Source organism: Cervus canadensis, chromosome 23, assembly GCF_019320065.1.
Source record: "Cervus canadensis isolate Bull #8, Minnesota chromosome 23, ASM1932006v1, whole genome shotgun sequence".
NCBI classification, from domain to species: Eukaryota; Metazoa; Chordata; class Mammalia; order Artiodactyla; family Cervidae; genus Cervus; species Cervus canadensis.
The window spans coordinates 12192056-12212453 of record NC_057408.1 but is presented as its reverse complement, the minus strand read 5'-3'; the positions used below and the strand labels follow the sequence as shown (position 1 = coordinate 12212453).

Here is a 20398-nt window from a genome sequence, read left to right as displayed (position 1 = left end):
CATTTATCAGTGTTAAAACTACATTTAAAAAATAAACACTATTATTTTTATAAACTCACAGTATTAAGTACAGAAAATATTGTAACAAATTTGGCTCAGTTTTAAAATTAAGTAGTATATATGATTACCTGGTTGTATTAAGAGAATTGAATTGTTACTCCCTCTGACATAAAAAACTAGAAGCTGAGTTCAGTAGAAAAAGCCAAGCTCTAGCTGGATGGATATGGATTTTAATTCAGGAGTTGCATAGCTAGTTCTGTTACCTTGGACCAATTTTTTATTAATACTGCTCCACTACTTGGTTTCTTCATGTAGTAAAGACGGCAATATTCACCTCTCAGAATTGAGTAAACTGCATGATTTGTATAAAACACCTAGCATAAGGCTTACCCACAAATAGTACTGCCTGCTGTTAATATGTGGAGTTTCAAACCAAAGGTATAAATTGGAAAGTGCTTTTTTGAAAAATTTATTTTTAAATGAAGGATAATTGCTTTACAGTATTGTGTTGATTTCTGCCATATATCAACATGAATCAGCCATAGGTATATATAGGAAAGTGCTTTTTTAGGTTCCTGAAAAAAAAAATCCAAGTATAAATTGCCTATCTTTGCATTTCTAATTATTTCAGTGCCAACAAATGTACCTTTTTTCCTTATTTAGTCACTTACATACATTTGCCTTGTTCCAAAGAATTTATGTTCCTTATTCTGCTTTGCTTAGTCTGGTTTTAAAATGTTTATTCCTTGAATGGTGATGGGATGTTCTGGGGAGGGCAATCTGGTTGTAAAAGTTTACCGGAGAGAATCCATTTGTGGACTGTGGAATATTAGCCATGCCCTCCCCTCCTTGGGATGAAAGGACCATTGTGAGTCATTCTCTGTGCTTCCTCCAGGCACAGCTTCAAATGCTCTGAGACAGCCGTATATTTGGTTGACCATCATCTTGACCGTTGCTGTGTGCCTGCTGCCCATTATTGCCATTCGCTTCTTGTCAATGACCATCTGGCCATCAGAAAGCGATAAGGTATAGAAAACAACGGACTTCTCCTAACTCTGAGTGCCTCTCACAGAAATCAGAGCCTTTCTCCAAAGCAGCTTTCCTGCAAAATTCTCAGCTCTTAGGAAGTTTGGTCTGTTTTTAGGACTACTCTTTAACTCCACCTTGCAAATAAGTCCCCTGGGATTGGAATTTTTGTTTGCTTGTTTTTTATTATAAAAAAGGAAGAACAGTATATACATCTACCCTCTCAATTTAGCAATTATATATTCAGCAATTATACTATTAGTATTTTGCCCTGCATACAGGTTAGGATTTTGTTTTTTCCATTTAAAGAAAAATGTCACCTCTTATAGCAGGATCCTTTGGCTCAGATGGTAAAGCATCTGCTTGCAATGTGGGAGACCCCGGTTCGATCCCTGGGTCGGGAAGATCCCCTGGAGAAGGAAATGGCAACCCACTCCAATACTCTTGCCTGGAAAATCCTGTGGATGGAGGAGCCTGGTAGTCTGCACTCCACGGGGTCGCCAAGAGTCGGACACGACTGAGCGACTTCACTTTTTTTTTTTTTTGAGCTGCAAGTATCAGGAAGATACGGCTCAAAAGGGCTCAGTGATCACATACCACCTCCACTCACAGAACGGGCTTCAGGCTCAGGTGATGAGCAGTGGCCTGGGTTTCTTTCTCGCTCTCCCCTCTGCTGTCTTTCTGAAAGATGGCTACAGCAGTTCCTGACACTGCACCCTGCCAAGTCTCTATCCAGGGGAAGATTCAAGACTGAGTCTCCTGGAGCTTTCCCTTAGGAGCCTGGGGACTTTGGCGGAAGGCTCAGCACACTTCCTTCGTGTCTCCTGAGCCAGAATTAGGGCACATGCCCATTCCCAGACTAGTCCAGAACAAGGGAAATCAATCGGTCCCACCCTGCGGGTGCAGTCCACATCCCGGGAGGAGTGTAGCTGTGAGGAGGAGGAGGAGGGCACCTGGATAAGCTCCATCTCCATCAGAAAGGAGAGGCGCTGCCAGGCAGGCAAGGAACCTTCATGTCCTCTGTATCTCCCTCCCCACTGACCAGTGTGTGCATTACAACACCCAGAGGCACTAAGGGTCTTTGCTACACCTGGGCCAGTCCGCCCTGTGGGCTGCAAAGAGCGCCGGTTGAGGAGTGGGAGTCCTGGCGGCCCCGTTCCTAGCTCTGAGAGCTTGCAGGCCTCATGGAACCTCTGCCCCTGCTTCCTCCTCAGGGAGGCGGGTGTGGGGAAGCCTGGTCCAGGGCCCCGGTCAGTCCGAGGGGCTCCCTCTGCGGGCGCAGACCCGCGTTTCCCTTCGGCCTCCCGGCTCTCCCTCACCTGGTCCTGCCTCTCCCGCTTCTGCAGATTCAGAAGCACCGCAAGCAGCTAAAAGCCGAAACGCAGTGGCAGCGGCGCCAGCACGTGTTCCGACGGGACGTGTCCACGCGGCGCTCGGCCTACGCCTTCTCGCACCAGCGCGGCTACGCCGACCTCATCTCCTCGGGCCGCAGCATCCGCAAGAAGCGCTCGCCCCTGGACGGGGTCATCGCCGACGGGTCGGCGGAGTACCGGCGCACCGCCGAGAGCTGAGGCCCCGGCTCCCGGGGGACCTGCAGAAAAACAGTCACACGGAGGAAACGCCTTTGTCTTTTTTTTTTTTTAAAAAAAATGAGAGACTGGGAACTTTCTGTAGAAAACTGAACCTGTCACGAGGATGCTGAAGACAAGAACCTTTTCAGCAAACGACTTGCTTTTGCTGTGGCAGTCGTCCAACCCAAGAAGACCTTTTGAAAAGTCAGATTATTCAGATGCTGATGCTTTGTTATGATTCAAAGTGAACATTTTTAACCCCGTCTCAATCTAGGACAAGAAAATTTGAAAACGTCTTCTATTTCAGTTCAAATGGTATCGTTTTATAAAATTAGGAAGCTCTTCCTGTCTGGGATCTTTGTCAGGAATTTCCCAGAGGCTCTTTTTTTCCCCCTGGAGTCTATCTTACTATAACAAAGACCTTATAATAGTAATGACAGAAGACTCATGAATGTTCATCTCCTAAAAGCTAAGTGGTCTGCCTTTTTCAGAGTTGATAATGGGACCGCATGATTTCATGTTCTCATGTGGATTTAATTCAGCTCAATCAACAAAAGTGACTTCACATTTCATAAACACAAGGTCTGGGTCTGTTTCCGTCTACTACCAGGTGAAAAAAGGACATTACCTACGTTTACTCTTACTATTGTGTATTATTTCAGCCACTTCCTGTAGAACCAAGTGAGCTTATTGTCTGTTGTCTAAAAAAAGATGCATTTAAATATTTATGGGTTGTTTTTTTTTTTAAAGCTTTTAAAAACTGAGGGTATCAGTGATAAATTGCAGAATGTTCTGCAAAGCTTTCTTTTGAAAAGCAAACTTTTGTGCCTGCCTATGTGTTAAGTGTTTTATAAGGGACATAAAACAGAGACCTCATTCTTTTCTACTTAAGACATCTTAACGGCTGTTCGTAGCCATATTCCTAAGGCTAATAGTGTAACCTTTTAAAATTGAAGATGACTTTGGCAGTTATGGAAACTGGCCTCAAAGAGATAAGAGTTATTTATCCAGGGGCTTTTCTCATTCTTTGTGTTTCACACTCATTTTCGTATTCCAGTGAAGACACAGAAGTGTCTTCAGTAATTCTGTTCTTTACCATTAGGTTGTGAATGTTCACAATTTTCATTCGAGTTCCTTATGAGGAAATCGCAGTGTGTAAATAGTTCATTGTGCAGATATAAGCAAAGAATGTTTAGCTCTTTATTCTGTGGAAGTAAATTTCTGGAAGTTTACAATTTTTATCTTGTAAATAAAAAAAAAATTGTAAGGTTTTTTTGTAAAGAAAAGTTAGCTTGTGTAATTCTGTCAGTTTCAGATTTCTCTCCCGTTTTGCGAATTGTGGGAAAGGTCGACAATGTAAATGTGTCAAAGACTTCTATGGTTGGGTGCAATATTAATTTTAAAATGCAAATTGTTTTGGATAAATTATTTCTATATTCTGTAAATCTGAGATTAATGTATATTTTTGTTTAAAAAATAAACACTTTGGTAAAATTTTGGGGAAGTACAATCTGTTAAAGTATTTTTTAAGTTCTTTATTTTAGAGTGGGGCAGATGATAGGGAATCTAGGCCTGCGTGGTTTCTAAAGGAACACAGGGATCCTTTGTGGTGAGAAGTAAGTTGCAGATGGGGTACTAAGTGTAGGGGCAAAGTGGCTGAGACAAGAGGCTCTGACTACAGAGTCAGAGTATGGATTAACAGTTGGTAAGAACAACTATATCCAGGGAGAGTGCATCTTAGGATACGAGAAGGGGCACAATTCATCCAAGGGACCTCAGCTCTCTGGAGGTGGAATAAAAGCAATGGTAACCCCTGACCAAAAAAGCAGGGGCTGGGAAGTAGGTAGACAGTCCAGAAATACAGGGGGAAGGGCTGGCAGAAAAATAAGCAAAGGGAAATTATCAGGGTGTTGAAGGGCAGGAGAGCAGGTAGGGACCAGGAGAGCCAAGTCTGACGCACAGCTGCAGGACAGGTGGTCAGCTCCTGGACAGGAAGGCAGGCTGGGACCCCATTAGGGAAATGACCCCTCTACCTTACAGAGGAGGAGGTTCTTTGAAGGAAGACAGAAGTGGAGGACTTTTGGGGGAGGTATCAGTAGTAGTAGCAGGTGATGAGAGAGTTCTCATTCTAGGGGTGTTTTGTAAGGCAGGAAATTAGGATCCAGCTCTCTGCTATCCTACACCGGATAGCCTACTTCCGGAGCAGAATTTCATGTCTGCATCAAGGCAACCCACTGGAAGTGGGGCGCGGGGAGGAGATAGGACAGATTATTAGCCTCTGTAATAGAAATGGCATGAGAAAATCTCAGCAGACCTGGGAGATGGTCCCCTTTAAAAAAAAAAATGGCCACTTTTCCTTAGGATATACTACTGTATTTAAATTGGTGAGGAATAAATGTTTTTAACAAAAGAGCACCACCTAAAGGTTCTTGCTGATGCTCACGACTGGAAACTGTTGAGTAAAGACAACTGGTGGAGATAAAATGGTTCTTAAGAGACTCCAACGTGATAGCAAAATGTACCCTAATGGAATCTAAATATGTTTTAACAGTTGCTGCCTTCATATGATGTGAATGAAGCTTAGGAAAACTTTAAGACAGCTTCTAAAAGTCTTGTCAGAATCTGCTAGTAAGTTAGAGCTGCAATAAAACTTGTGGTGCATTTATAAATACAGAAAGGCCTGACCAAACACTGAGAGGAAAACAGCACTTCCAGGAAGAAGCAGAGGTTGGGCTGGGCCCTTAAACACTGTAAAAATAATGTTCTTGACCTGAATAGTCATTCTTCTAAAGATTATAAATGTCTTACAAGCATATGAAAACATCCTCAACATCATTATTCAATAGGGAAGTACAAATTGAAACCATAATGAGATACCACTTCACACCCACTAGAATGACTATTAAAACAAAATAACATGTGTTGACAAAAATATGGAGAAATTGTAACCCCCATCCATTGCAGATGGGAATGTCAAACACTGAACCCACTATGGAAGACAGTTTGGCGGTGCCTCACAAGTTAAACAGAATTACCATTTGCCCCAGCAGTTCTCCTAGGTGTGTGTAGTATGTATATACGTATATCCCAAAATGCTGAAAACAGGTACTCAAATACTTAAACACCTGAATGTCCACAGAAGCACTATTTACAATAGCCAAAAAGGTAGAAACAGGGACTTCTCTGGGGGCCCGGTGGTTAAGCATCTGCCTGCCAATGCAGAGGACATGGGTTCCAACCCTGCTCCGGGATGACTCCGCATGCCACGGGGCAGTGAGGCCCGAGTGTGCCACGGCTGGGCCCCCATGCCCTGGAGTCCATGCTCTGCCACAGCACGAGCCGCCACAGCGAGAAGCTCCATCACCCCAGCTGGAGAAAGCCAGCACACGGCAGCGAAGACCCAGCGCAACCAAAAATTAAAAAAAAGAAAAAGATATTACTTAAAGATAGAAACAACCTGGGACTTCCCTGATGGCTCAGTGGTAAAGAATCCGCCTGCCAACGCAGGAGGCGCTGGTTCGATCCCTGGGTTGGGAAGATCCCCTGGAAAAGGAAATGGCAACCCACTCCCGTATTCCTGTCTGGGAAATCCCATGGACAGAGGAACCTGGTGGGCTACAATCCGTGGGGCTGCAAAAGCGTCGGACACGACTGAGTGACTAAACAGCAGCAAGAACAACCTAAATATCCACCAACAGGTAAACAAATGGGGTATATCCATATAATGGAATACTACTTTGCCATAAAATGAGGCCAGTTTAAGATAGTGACATAGGAAGACCCTGAATTCACTTCCGCCTGCAAACACACCAAATCTGTAGTTATATATGGAACAATTTCCTCTGAAATAAATCAAAACAGCTTGCTAAGGGACTCAAGGAAAAGCACAAAATGCAACCGGTGGGAAAAGCTGAGACATAATTTTACTGAAAAGCCCACCGCTGGTACCCTAAACTCAGAGCTGCTCCACGAGGAACACAAGGTTATAACTCACATCAGGCATCCCAACATTTAAGACCTGCATCTGAGACAAGGCCCGGACACATCCAGCTGTGAAAGCCAACGGGACTCACATCTATGAGACCCAAAGGTCACAGCAAACAAATTACTATTAAAGAGCTCACACCTTCAGACTCACCCGCACCAGGGCCCAGCGGAGAAGGAGCCGACAGAGATGCACCCGGACTCTATGTAAGAGGCTCACTGCTTATGTTCACGTGTCGGCCCGAGGGGCAGGCGTCTGGTTTAACGCCCGTCTAGGGGCCTGCTGGGGCACCCTCCCACGCAGAGGCTGGCCGACACCATCTTTTTTATTTTTAATAGAGGTTTCCTTTTCTCCCCGCAGTTAGCACCATCTTTACATCCTCCCTGTGCCGCAGTCTAGAGCACCAGTGTGTCCCAGGAGGGAGCTTCCACATGTATCTGGTATCCTGCTTTGCATCAGGTACCCTGGTTTTCGTGACTACAGCTTAGGGGGCGCCCTCGATTATCTGGCTGTGGTGCCAAGTGGGGCTTGTGCTCAGTAGGTCCCACAGGACTGTAACCAACAGAGAAAGCTTTTCACCGGCTCCCACCTCCAGGGCACAGCAAGAGACACCAGTCCGTGAAGGCAGACGACGAGAGTCCCACTGCCCTAGCTCGCTCTCTCTTAGTAGGCGACTTCAATACCGCAGTTTCATGAATGGATAGATCACCCAGACAGGGAACCAATAAGGAGACATTTGTTTTAAACAATGTGTTAAAGGAAACGGACCTAACAGACACACACAGACCACTTCACCCAAAAGTAACAGAATACATGTTTTTCCTAAGTGCACAGGAAACTTTCTAAAGGGTAGATCATTTGTTAAGCCACAAAACAAGTCTTCTTAATTTAAGGTGACAAATCATACCAAGCATCTTTTCTGTCCATGGTGGTATGAAACTAGAAACCAATCACAAGAAGAAAACTGGAAAAAAATCACAAATATGTGAACATTAAATAAAATGCTACTCAACAACCAATGAGTCGATGCCAATGGTGTGATATACATACAGAAAACTTAAAAGACTCCACCCAAAAAACTGTAAAAACTAATAAACAAAAAATAGTAAAGTTGCAGGATACAGTATCAATACAGGTGACTCTTGAACAACAAAGGTTTGCACTGAATGAATCCACTTATACGTGACGTTTTTTTCAATAAATACACTATAGCACCGTATGGTCTTGACAGTTGAACCTGTAGATGCAGAGGGCCAGCTGAAAGTTATACAGATTTTTGACTGTGTGTGTGGGGTGGGGACAGTGTTGTTCCTTGCCAACATTTGTTATCTGTTCGACAATGGCCATTCCAACAAGTGTGAGGTGGTATCTCATTGAGGCTGTGATTTACATTTTCCTGACAATCAGTGATGTGGAATATCTTTTCATGTACCTGTTGGCTATGTGTGTCTCTTTTGGGAAAAATGGCTATTTTTTTAATTGTTTTTTGGGTGATTTTTTTTTTCCCCTGTTGAAGTGTATGCATTCTTTATATATTCTGTATACTAACCCATGTAGAGAATGATTGGCGAATATTCTGTCCCGTTCAGTGATGCCTTCTGCTGCTCAGGAGCTTTTTAATTTGACATAGTCCCACTTGTTTGCATTTGCTTTTATTGCCTTTGTTTTTGGTGTCAAATCAAAAAACAAAAAATTATCACAAGACTGAGATCAAAGAACTTACCACTTCCGTGTTCTTTGAGGAGTTTTATGGTTTCAGGTCTTATATTCAAATAATTTGGTCCACTTTGAGTTAATTTCTGTGTATGATGTTAGATAGTGGCCCCAGCAGCCTACCCAAATTGACACATAAAATTAACCATCACACTGGGAATGAACAGTGAGTTACCCAATCAGCAGTGTCCATCAGAGGCATCATTACTTCTTCATATTTATATGCAGAGAAGACATTTAAACTGATTCCAAAATAAGCACTTATAGCCTTGAAAGTTATGGTAGTTTTACCATTGTTTTTGTTTTGTATAAAAAGAAAATAAAAAAAAAAAGAAAATCAATTTTTCTAGTATTTTTTCAGTTGATGTGAAATTCGTGTAACTTAAAAGTAACCATTTTAAAGTGTGCAACTCAGGCATTTAGTACATTAGTTCACAGCGCTGTGTAACCACCACATAGATCAAGTTCCAAAACATTTTCATTACAACAGAAGAAAACCTCATACCCATTGTGATGGTTAATTTTATGCATCAACTTGGGTTGACAGACGGCAGAGGGAAGATTAGATTACTGACATAGCTGAACTGCTAACTGACTACTGACCTCCAGACTACTTCCGTATGAGAACAATAAATCCTTTGTTTAAGCTGTGTTAGGGTTTCTGCTACTTGTGGCTGAAAGCAATTCTAAATAACACAATGCAAAAAATAACAGCAAATCCACAAAAAGGAAGAAGTTTAAAGGGGGAAAACAGTCTGAATACAATTAGATAAAAAATAAATAAGTTAGATGCATAATAATTGTGGGAAAGGAAATAAATCTGTAATTGTTGAAGGTGATAACGGTTGTATTTTTGGAAAACACAGGAAGGTCAACTAAAGAAACTATGACAAAAAAAAGAAAGAAACTATGACAGTAAGAATTCAACAAGATAGTGGGAACAGAACAAACGTAAGGATAACCTTCATTTATCAGCAACAACAGACAGAAGATATAACGGGAAAAGACAATACTGCTGACCCTTGAACAAGGCAGGGCTTAGACAGGCCAGCCCCTGCACAGCTGGAAATGCCCATAAAACCTGACAGGTGGGTCTCCGTATCTGTAGTTCCACATCCATGGGTTCAACCAACCACGGACCGTGCAGTACTGACTGCAGTATTAACCGAAAGAAAATCTATCTATAAGTGGGCCTGTGCCGTTCAGATCTGTGCTGTTCCAGGTCGAATGTTTGCTGTTCCTATTGTTGAGTCGCTCAGCCGTGTCCACCTCTTTGCAGCCCCATGGACTGTGGCCCACCAGGCTTCTCTGCCCATGGGATTCTCCAAGGCAAGAATACTAGAGGGAGTCATCATTTCCTTCTCCCCAACTATGTTTACAACTTCAAAAAAAAAAAAAGGATAAAATACTGAGGAATAAAGTTTACAATTAAGACCTATATGAACAAAGCTTTAAAATAGTAGTGAATTCAGAAGAATAGTTAAGCAACTGAATAGTTAAGCATGCTTTAACTATTACTATGCAATACTTAAGCATGCTGTGTTCTTGGATAAGTTATAACACCATAAAGAGCAGAGTCTTCCTAGTATATAAAAGGCATATGAACTCTATAAAAATGCCGGTAATTTTCTTTAATAGACAGACTCAAGTTCACATGAAAAATTATTACAATAAAAGCCAGGAAACCAAAAGAGAAAGCAATGTGGAGAGACTACCCCTACCATATATTAAATCATAATTTAAAAAGCAATTTAAACAATGTGATTCTGATGCATGATTATACATTCTATGGAACAGTTTAGAAGATCCAGAAATAGCTCCAAACATGTGTGGAAATTTACTACACATAAAGGTGATATCAAAGGTCACTGGGAGACAGACAGGCTTTTTAATTAACCGTACTGGCACAACAGAAAAACAAATTGAATACCTTACACTATAGTAGAATACATTTCAAGTAAATAAAAGATTTAAATGTAAAAATACTCATAAAACCACTAGAAGAAAAACATGAGAAAATTCCAATATAGAGTGAGTAGAGAAAGGCTTTCTAATTAAGACTAGGGAATTCCCTGGTGGTCTAGTGGGTAGGACTTTGCACATTCACTGAGGACCCAGCTTCAATCCCAGGTAGGGGAACTAAGATCCCACAAGCCCGGTGGCACATCCAAAACAAAAAAGACTAAAAGCCTTCCTTATTAAAAAAAAAAGTACAAGAAGATAAATGGTAAAGTGGATAAAAATATATTTGCAACTCACATCAAAAAGCTAATTATCCTAATAAAGACTTCCTTGGATCTGAAAGACTCCAATAATCCAACAGGAAAAAAGAAAATATGGGCAAAGCACACAAAGAAATCACAGCAAAAGATGTACAAATGGCTCTCATACACACAAAAAGATGTTTAATCGTATCTGTAATAGAGAAATCCAAATCAAAATGATTTTAGTAGACCACTTCCACCTATCAACTTGGCAAAAAAGAAAAAGGCTGGCAATGCAATATTGATACTATGGCAAACAAACCCCCTATTTTATTACTGGTAGGAATATAAATTGATAAAACTCTTAGCAACTTAGTCATATCTATTAAAATTTCAAATATATATATATTGTGACCTAGCATTCACATTTCTCAAATTTATCCTGCAGCTAAATTTTTCCCACAGGGGAAATGACATGTACAACCATGTACTGCAGCACTATTTGTAAAACACTGGCAGTGGACTAGAAATCCGTCACAGGGGACTGGTTAAATGAAGTCAAGTACGTGCTGACGACAGAACGCCATGAAACTACAGCAGAGATATCAGAGAATAAGATCTCCATGGTTCATCGTGACGTGAGAGGAGCAGGTACAGAACTCTGTGTGTGGTGGCCACCCTTTTATATACAAAACAGCAGAGGGGAAGGAGATAAAACTGATCTATAGATTCACACTCCTGATCAAAATTTCATAGGGTTTTTTTATGCTAAGAACTGACAAACTGATTCTAAAATTCAAACGGAAATGCCAAGGACCTAAGATAGCCAAAAGGAGAAAGAAAAATAAAGTCAGAGATGCTAGTATCACTTGATTTCAAGAATTGTTATAAAGCTATACTCATGCAAAGATGGGCACGATAAAGGGCATAAATGGCAAGGACCTAATAGAAGCAGAAGAGACTAAAAAGAAGTGGCAAGAATACACAGAAGAACTACACAAAACAAGTTTCAATGACCCAGATAACCGCAATGGTTAGGTTATCACCCACCTAGGGCCAGACATCCTGGAGTGTGAAGTGGGCCTCAGGGCATGGACAAAGCTAGTGCGTGTGTGGTGGGGGGCGGGGGGCATGGAATTCCACCTGAGCCATTTAAAGTCCTAAAAGATGCTGTTACAGCGCCGCACTCAAAGTCTTAGTCCTCAGTCACGTCTGACTCCTTGTGACCCCACGGACCTAGCCCACCAGGCTTCTCTGTCCACGGGGTTCTCCAGGCCAGAATACTGGAGTGGGTTGCATTTCCTTCTACAGGGGATCTTCCCAACAGAGGGATCAAAACCAGGTTTCCTGCACTGCAGGTGGATTCTTTACCATCTGAGCCAACAGGGAAGCCCCAGCAAATCTGTAAACTCAGCAGTGACCACAGGACTTTGCTGACAAAGGTCTGTCTAGTCAAAGCTATGGCTGTTCCAGTAGTCATGTATGGATGTGAGAGTTGGACCATAAAGAAGGCTCAGCACCAAAGAATTGATGCTTTCAAATTGTGATGCTGAAGAAGACTCATGAGAGTCTCTTGGCCAGCAAGGAGATCAAACCAGTCAATCTAAAGGAAATCAACCCTGAATATTCATTGGAAGGACTGATACTGAAGCTCCAATACTTTGGCCACCTGACTCGAACAGGCGACTCATTGGAAAAGACCCTGATGCTGGGAAAGATTAAAGGCAGGAGCAGAAGGGGATGACAGAGAATGAGATGGTTCGATGGCACAATCAACTCTCTGAACATGAGTTTGAGCAAGCTCTGGGAGATAGTGAAGGACAGGGAAGCCTGGCATGCTGCAGTCCATGGGGTCGCAAACAGTCAGACATGACTATAACAACAACAAAAAAAGAAATTATTTTTAAACCAAAAAAGGATAGTTGAGTTGATATGTTTTCCTACTTAAGTCACAAATCCTCTCAAAAGATTTCCCTAGCCCACATATTCCTCCCTAGATGAGCAACCCTCTGAGGTTTACTTTGCCCTCTTCTGTGACTGGGAATCCAAAGACATGGTGGTTTCCCATTCATGGTTACAGAGAGCAGTGTTCTATTAGGCCATTTATACACACATGTTTTCTCTGACCTCAGAAGAGTCTAACATCTTAAGAAAAAGGAAAGTGAAAGTGAAATCGCTCAGTCATGTCCAACTCTCTGCGACCCCATGGACTGTAGCCCACCAGGCTCCTCCATCCATGGAATTTTCCAGGCAAGAATACTGGAGTGGGTTGCCTTTTCCTTCTCCAGGGGATCTTCCCTACCCAGGGATCGAACCCAGGTCTCCTGCATAGCAAGCAGACACTTTACCATCTAAGCCACCAGGGAAGCCCCCAAGGTCATGTCAAATAAATGGTACCATCAATAAAAGTTGAGAGAATGTTCCATATTTAAAGACCAGTACAGATTTACCATCCAATTATCGGCTAAGATAAGCTCATTAATAGGATGCATAGGGAGAAATAACTCTCGAAGTTTTTAAATTATCAGAAATTTGACTTTGGGAATTCCCTGGCAGTCCAGAGGTTAGAACTCTTCGCTCTCATTGCTGAAGGCCTGGGTTCAATCCCTGGTTGGGGAACTAACATTCTACAAGCTGAATAGTGGGGGTAAAAAAAGGAGAAAGAAAAAAAATGGCCTCAAAACTTTTTGGGGGGGTCATATGGCTTGCAGGATCTTAACTCCCCAACCAGAGATCAAACTTGTGTCCCTTGAAATGGAAGCACAGAGTTCTAATTACTGGACTGCCAGGGAATTCCCCAGCCTCAAAAGTTGAATCAAATTATAATGAAAGTGTTTACAATAAATATGAGGAATGAAATTCTAACATGGAGAGAAATCTAAACCTCCCAACCAAGTATGGTGGTGAAAAGGCCAGGGTGCTCTTGCCAAATTCAGGATATAGGTCACTCACTCCAGAATAACCTATGATCTCCACTTGGAGATCAGTGTTCTTCATTCTCAAGGTGCTGTCACAAGCCCTGGAACGCTTCTGTTTCTTCCCACCAGGGATTAAAGATACTAGAATCTGGATTGTGAAGCCAAGGAAGGAGGGCTCCACAGTCTAGCATTTTGCATCAGGAATCAATTCTCCCAAGTGATAAGAATCAACCTTTAGGCTAGAGGTAAATGTGCCAAATGGGAGTCATCTTGCAGGTTCATTACAAAACGGGTGCTGAGCCAAGCTGTGTAACCAGTCAGTCAGTCATGGAAATCCTATAGGAGGCTTCTGGTAGTCATTTGCTTTCAAATTCTCACCCACCCTCTGCTTATTTTGTGTGACCAACATAAAGAGCAGGCTTCTTGAAGAGTTTAACAGAGGTATAACACTAAGGACTATTTCTAAAAATAGAGCTATGGTTCACATTTTTTGAATACTTGCATCAGGATTTCATCACTATAAACATCTTGAGTAAATATTGGGGGCTTCCTCCAAGGCTCAGCAAGAAAAGAACCAGCCTGCAACACAGGAGACTCGGGCTCCATCCCTGGATTGGGACGATCCCCTAGAAGAGGGCATGGCAACCCGCTCCAGCATTCTTGCCAGGAAAAGCCCATGGACAGAGGAGCCTGCCGGGCTGCAGTCCAGGGGGCGCAGAGTCGGACATGACTGAAGCGGCTGAGGACACCCTGAGTAAACATGGACCCAGAGAGCTCTTTTTAGTTTACTGGGTTTGTCCAAGACTGGGGTACTTCTTACGATTTTCTGACTTGGGGTGAAAATACCTTCACCTGGATCTGCTCCAACAGCAAACAACAATCCTCACCAACCAAAAAATTATCAGCTGGGCCTCTGGGACTCCCAGAGAACCCCTAGGAGCCTAAGCTCCTGCTAAACTGGTACCATGACTGCTCTTCAAAATCACCTGGAGGAGATCCACCTCACTGCTTTCAGAGACACAATTCACTGCCTTAAAAGCTTATCCAGCTCTTCTTCCATCTGACTCTGTCTTCACCTTTCTTCAAGGCTACCCCAAATCCCATGTTATACCCAGGACAATTCAAAGAAACTGGGGTTGGGGGGGGGGGTCACAGCACTAATCACCACTCAGCAGAAAATCCAAATATAACCATAATCAACCATCTGCAAATTCAACCACCCCGACTGTAGTACTGTCATATGCTATTGCTGTTTGTTGTAGCCACGCGTTCCGGGAAACAAACTCACTCAGCAGGACAATGCAGATAGTGGAGTGTAGTTTATTATACCGGCGGGCCCAAGGCAGAGTCTCCTCTTAGCCAAGGACCCCAACCAGTTTTTGTGAAAACATTATATACCCTAAGTGTACTTGCTCAAACCCACCTTCCCAAATTCCTTGAAACTAGTCTGGACAAGGTAAAAGAGAGATTCGATCAAAGTTAACCCATGATTCATGTGTCACAAGACTAGATAAACAGTGGATATTTATCAATAGGCCTGTGGTCATATCCCAATAAACAGAATGGAACCTACCACTTTGTCCTGTTACAGAGATAATGAGCATACTCTTTCAGGCGATGGAGAGTCCAAGTATAAGTCCTGAGGCTCTTTTATCCGGGGGTCTGGTTTCCCATTGGTATGCCATTTCTATAGACACCGGGCACAGAGTTCAGAGTCCATCGGGAGGGTGACCACGCGTGTAGCCTGATGTGCGCAGCCTGGCCTGAGACAGAGCCCAGATCTGTCTGTTTCCTCCTTCACGTTATCTTCTGCAACTCCATGGACTGTAGCCCATCAGGCTCCCTTGTCCATGGGACTTCCCTGGCAAGAATACTTGAGTGGGCTGCCATTTCCTTCTCCAGGGGATCTTCCTGACCCAGGGATTGAACTTGTACCTATTGTGTCTCCTGTATTGGCAGGTGGGTTCTTTACCACTGTGCCACCAGGGAAGCCAGCATTTTTTTTGGTGGGCGGGTACGACGACTCATATTGGTTCAAACTCAAGTTCAAGGGTCAACTGCTGTACTTCTTACATTGAACTATAAGGTAAGGAAAGGTGTTGAAGCTGAAAAGTTGGGAGTTTTGAGACTCAGAAAGCTCCTATTTAATGGCCTGAAGTGAGAGAGAGGGCATTTTCTGAGAGTTGGGGCAGTGGAAAAGATCTGCAAAGTCTGAGATACTTGGAATACTGGCCTGAATTCACTGGGGGTGAAGGAGGGTGGAACAGGAGATGGGGAGGGCCTACCAGCAGCCCTCAGTAGTTTGAAGGCTTGAAAGTTTGGTTTTGTAGGGTCGTGGAACAAAAGAACAATGATTAACTATCAATACCATTTATGTTCTAATTCAGAAGGCTCTCTAGATGCCAAGCACACACTAGGCATTTCTGTGTAACCTGACCTCATATTGACCTCACAAAGGGAACCTTTCCAGGGGATGATTAGCATTTTTCTGACGAAAACCCTGAGGCTCGGAGAGGTCAACGAATGCAACCTGGGTCACCCAGGCACAAAGTAAGAGCCCCACGCGTCCTGGGGTATCTGGCTTTAGAGCCCCATTATTCACCCTCCTTAAAGGACAGCAGGACTTCAAAATAGTTTCATTCACTTTTAGGGAGACATGATAAGATAAAGGTAGCAGTTGACAACCATGAAGGAGTTCTGGGAATCACAGAAATAACGAACAAACTGAAGTGCTTCAATTTAACTTTACAAGAACCAGGAAAGTTATGTTTCAGTTCCTTAAATCAATAGCGTCACCGTAATCATAAACCTACTTTTTTGTCTGCAATTTCAAATTGCAGTTTTAAATATTAAGCTTCTCTTTTTTGGACTGCTTGGCCGATTCGTTAAGCAAACAATTAACCTCCCCTCCTCGACCCCCCTCCAACCCTGTTCCCGGCCCAGGGACGGGGAAACGTGCCCAACAGACGCTCACAGGGATTTTCGCCTCTTCTTTATCCGAAACTTTCGAGGAGCAAATAAAGAGACGGCGCGCCTAGAGCGTCGCCACGATCACAGCGTGAGGCTCCGCCTTCCCGCCGCACCTGGGAAGTGCGCGCGCACACGGGAAGGCGCGCCCAGGGGCCGGAACGCGGAAGTGCCCGGAGACAACATGGCGGCTCCGTAGTCACGAGCCCGGAGCGCAAGCCGGCGGCCGGCTACGGTGGCCCGCGGGGGCCTTTATAGTGTTAGAACGCTGACTCCCCTCTGGCTCCTGGTGGAGCGAAGGGGATTTCCACACAGGCATCAGAAGAAACCTGAGCGGGCGCGGGGACGGAACAGCCAGGACCACCAGAAAAGGGCACCCCCAGCTGGCCAGAGTCGGAGGAAGAGAGAAGAGCAAGGCCATTCATTGAATTCCTTCATTCCCTCGTGAGCACCGACAAACTTCGGTTTGTTCTTGTGACTCCTTTCCGCGATGCTGTAAAGGGAAGTTCTGCTTCCGGAGAAACTGGACTAAACCAGTCTGGACTGGACTAAACCAGTCCATCCAACAGCTAGTTATCAAGCGCTTACGGAGTGTAAGGCTCTGTGCTAAGTGCCCGCAGGAGGTATGAGCCCCTTGTCACTCTTCGTTGAGTGTGTTCCCTGGTTAGAGAAGGTGCTATGTATTGTGGAGATGGACAGGGCATTTCCTAAGTCCACAGATGCTGGCGCTGTAGACAGGGAGGGTACATCCTGTCTGGACGGTGACGCTATAGTTGATGGGCATGTTGCTGCCTCTTTCTGGGGGTTAAAGGGCTTCCCTGGTGGCTCAGTTGGTAAAGTGCCTGCCTGCAATGCGGAGACCTGGGTTTGATCCCTGGGTCGGGAAGATCCTCTGGAGATGGAAATGGCAACCCACTCCAGTATTCTTGCCTGGAAAATTCCATGGAATTCTATGGAAAATTTCCAGGAGGCGCCTGGTAGGCTACAGTCCATGTGGTCACAGAGAGTCGGACACGACTGAGCAACTTCACTCACCCGGGGGTTAAATGCAATTCACCAGCCACCAGCTGGACACAGGGTCACCTCAAAGATTAGTGTCCCATCAAGTCCTCAAATGATGCTTTTGAACTGTGGTGTTGGAGAAGACTCTTGAGAGTCCCTTGGACTGCAAGGAGATCCAACCAGTCCATCCTAAAGGAGATCAGTCCTGAATATTCATTGGAAGGACTGATGATAAAGCTGAAGCTCCAATACTCTGGCCACCTGATGTGAAGAACTGACTCATTGGAAAAGACCCTGATGCTGGGAAAGACTGAAGGTGGGAGGAGAAGGGACCAACAGAGGATGAGATGGTTGGATGGCATCACCGACTTGATGTACATGAGTTTGAGTAGGCTCCAGGAGTTGGTGATGGACAGGGAAGCCTGGCATGCTGCAGTCCATGGGGTCGCAGAGTCATACACGACTGAGTGACTGAACTGACCTTCAAAGTCTTCAAAGTCAGTTTCTGTTTTTGTCAGCTGGGTCCTGGGTAGTGGTAATCAGCTAGCCAGTTCAGCCTTAATGAAAGACAGCCCATGTAGCTGAACCCACTCATAGCCTCCAGCCTGTTACTGTAGCCACTTTGTGTATGGTTTCTTTGAACAAGCACTGGGGGACTTGGAGGGTGGGGGAGGGAAGGCCAACATCCACAGTTTACAAAGACCTCCTCTCTACTGAATGCCTTCTAAGGGGTGTTTACATGGAGCAAGATATCTTCACATTATGTGCCCATTCAGAAAAATTCATCCACATACTTCCCCACCAGACCACCATACCTAACCTCTAATCTTGTTCCTTCTAAGCCCCTGATTAACTGGTCAACCCTTTAGCCCGTGTCCATCAGTCCCTTGTGCCATCTCTACTCACCTAAGTGGTAAGCCAGTCATCCACTGAGAGTTCTAGCATCTAAGCCGATTCCCCTTTGAAACTGTCTTTTTTAAAACTATATCTTTATTTTTTATTTTTAGTTTATCTATTTATTGGCTGCACTGCACAGCATGTGGCATGTCCCTGACCAGGAATCAAATTTGTGCCCCGTGCATTGGAAGCACAGCGTCTTAACCATCAGATGGCCAGGGACATCCCACTACTTTTTCAGAGCCACACCCGGGCAAGGCTGTAACACTGGCTTGTGCTAGCCTATTACACAGGTGTCAGAGACTGGACGTGGGGAAATCTCCTGCGTCTGTGGGTGTGGCTCGGGGACGAGGCAACAGTGCCATCAAAGCAGGTGCTCTGGGAATCTTCAGGCCCATTCCTGTAGACACACTTGCTTTCCTCTTTACAGTGGGATGTCTCTGCATCCAATTTTATGGATCAGATGACGCTCAACTCATGAAGGACAGTTCAGATGACTGTGGCCTTTGAGTGAAGGTGCAGCCAGCCTGCCATGAGGGAGCTGGAGCAAGAAGTACCCGAGCTCACCCCATCCCTGCCGGTGCTCCCCACTGGCTGCATCCGCCCAAGAGACAGAGAGCCCATTGCTGCGTCTACATGAGCCAGCCTCTGGGGTCTCCGTGCAGGATGAAGAGGAGAAATTCACTGGTTGGGCTGTGGTAGTGGCCTCTAAGATGGCCCCCACTGACCTCTGCCCCCTGGAATTCACCCCCTGTGTAGTCCTCTCCCGTGTTGGCTGGTCTGTGCGACCAGTTAAAATACAGCAGAAATGATGAAGTGTCATTCGTTGGGTGGGTTATGAAAAGGCACTACAGTTTGGGTTTTAATCGCTGTGGCATGTAGTAGCTTCCTAAGATGGCCCTGGGATCCCTGCCACCTCCTGGGATTCATGCCCTGGTGTACAACCCTTTCCTGGAGCGTAGGCTGGACCAAGTGACTCGAATCTACGGAACAGAAAACGGCAAAAGGGATGGGAAACCAAGGACAGCGGCTTCCATCTTGCTTCACACTCTCTTGCCTTCTTGCTCACTTGCTCTGACGAAGGACACTGCCTGCTGGAAAAGCCCTCATGGCAAGGAGCTGAGGGAGACCTCCGGCCAAGAGCCAGCAAAGAACTGAGGCCCTGAGTCCAACAGCCTGAGGAACTGAGTCCTCCTGACACCCACAGGGGTGTGTGGGAAGAGCATCACCCAGGTGAGACCTAAGAATCTTAGACTCTGCTCACTTCGGCAGCACGTCTCCTAAAACTGGAATGGTAACAGAGATTACCATGGCCCCCGTACGAAGATGGCACACAAATCTGCAAAGGGTTCTGTGTTTTTGTGTTCTCTCACAACAGCTTTCATCACAAACTGCTAAAAAACAATCTTACATGAGCTCCAGGTGGCACCGTGATGGCAGCCTTTTTAGAAACCCAGTGCCTGAGACCCAAGCTAGGCCTTGCCAGACTCCTGGTCCACAGGCAGTGTGAGAAAATGACTGTTGGTGCAGTTTGGAGGTCATTTATTATACAGTATAGAGTATCGGTAACCAATACAGTCTCGCTGCCTCTCCCCCTCCCTCCACGTACTTCTGGGGAGTCAGCTGTCCTGTCCTTGGGGAGCCCACGTGACATGAGACCTCCTGTCAAGAGCCAGATCCTCACCTACTCAAGCCTCCAGGTAACTGCAGCCCCTGCCCCGCAGCTTGATTCAGAAGAGACCTTGTGTCAGAATACCACCCACCCCCCCATCCACTCCCCAGTGCTTCACCCTCAGAAGCTACCCGAGATAATACCATTTGCCTTTCAGCTGTAGGTAACTGATGCATGGGCAAAAAAGGCATTCAACGAAGAGGGAAAGGGGAGTCCATGAAACTGGGTGAAATATCCTTAAATAAAAGTATCTATTTGGTTTACATATTTGATAGACTGAGCCTACCAGTGGACTTATTTTCATAACTAAAGTATGTTTTCCTTTCACTCAGAGACAAACTCTGGTATTCCAGTAAGTTGAGAATGATGACCTTAGCCACCCTTTATTTACTATCTGTGACTGCTGGGCCCTGAACTTAACCATCCTTCACAAACAGGGAAAC

At 44.6% G+C, this 20398-nt stretch overlaps 1 protein-coding gene and 2 non-coding genes across 6 annotated transcripts in view; 2 read left to right on the top strand and 1 right to left on the bottom strand.

The window, feature by feature from the left end:
• Positions 1–4095, top strand: part of ATP8B1 (ATPase phospholipid transporting 8B1) — a 147719-nt gene extending 143624 nt beyond the window's left edge. For all 4 annotated transcript variants that reach the window (XM_043443837.1, XM_043443838.1, XM_043443836.1 and 1 more), the window contains 2 exons: positions 896–1026; positions 2373–4095. In XM_043443837.1, the coding sequence (XP_043299772.1) occupies positions 896–1026; positions 2373–2597 (356 nt within the window). In that variant the 3' untranslated portion in view covers positions 2598–4095. The remainder of the gene's footprint in view (positions 1–895; positions 1027–2372) is intronic.
• An 8698-nt stretch (positions 4096–12793) lies between these two features.
• TRNAS-GCU lies at positions 12794–12865 on the bottom strand. Its single transcript has one exon. It is a non-coding gene; the product is annotated as a tRNA-Ser (tRNA).
• Positions 12866–19539: 6674 nt separating this feature from the next.
• Positions 19540–19644, top strand: LOC122425897. The gene has a single exon (XR_006265049.1). It is a non-coding gene; the product is annotated as a U6 spliceosomal RNA (small nuclear RNA).
• Positions 19645–20398: the final 754 nt, after the last annotated feature.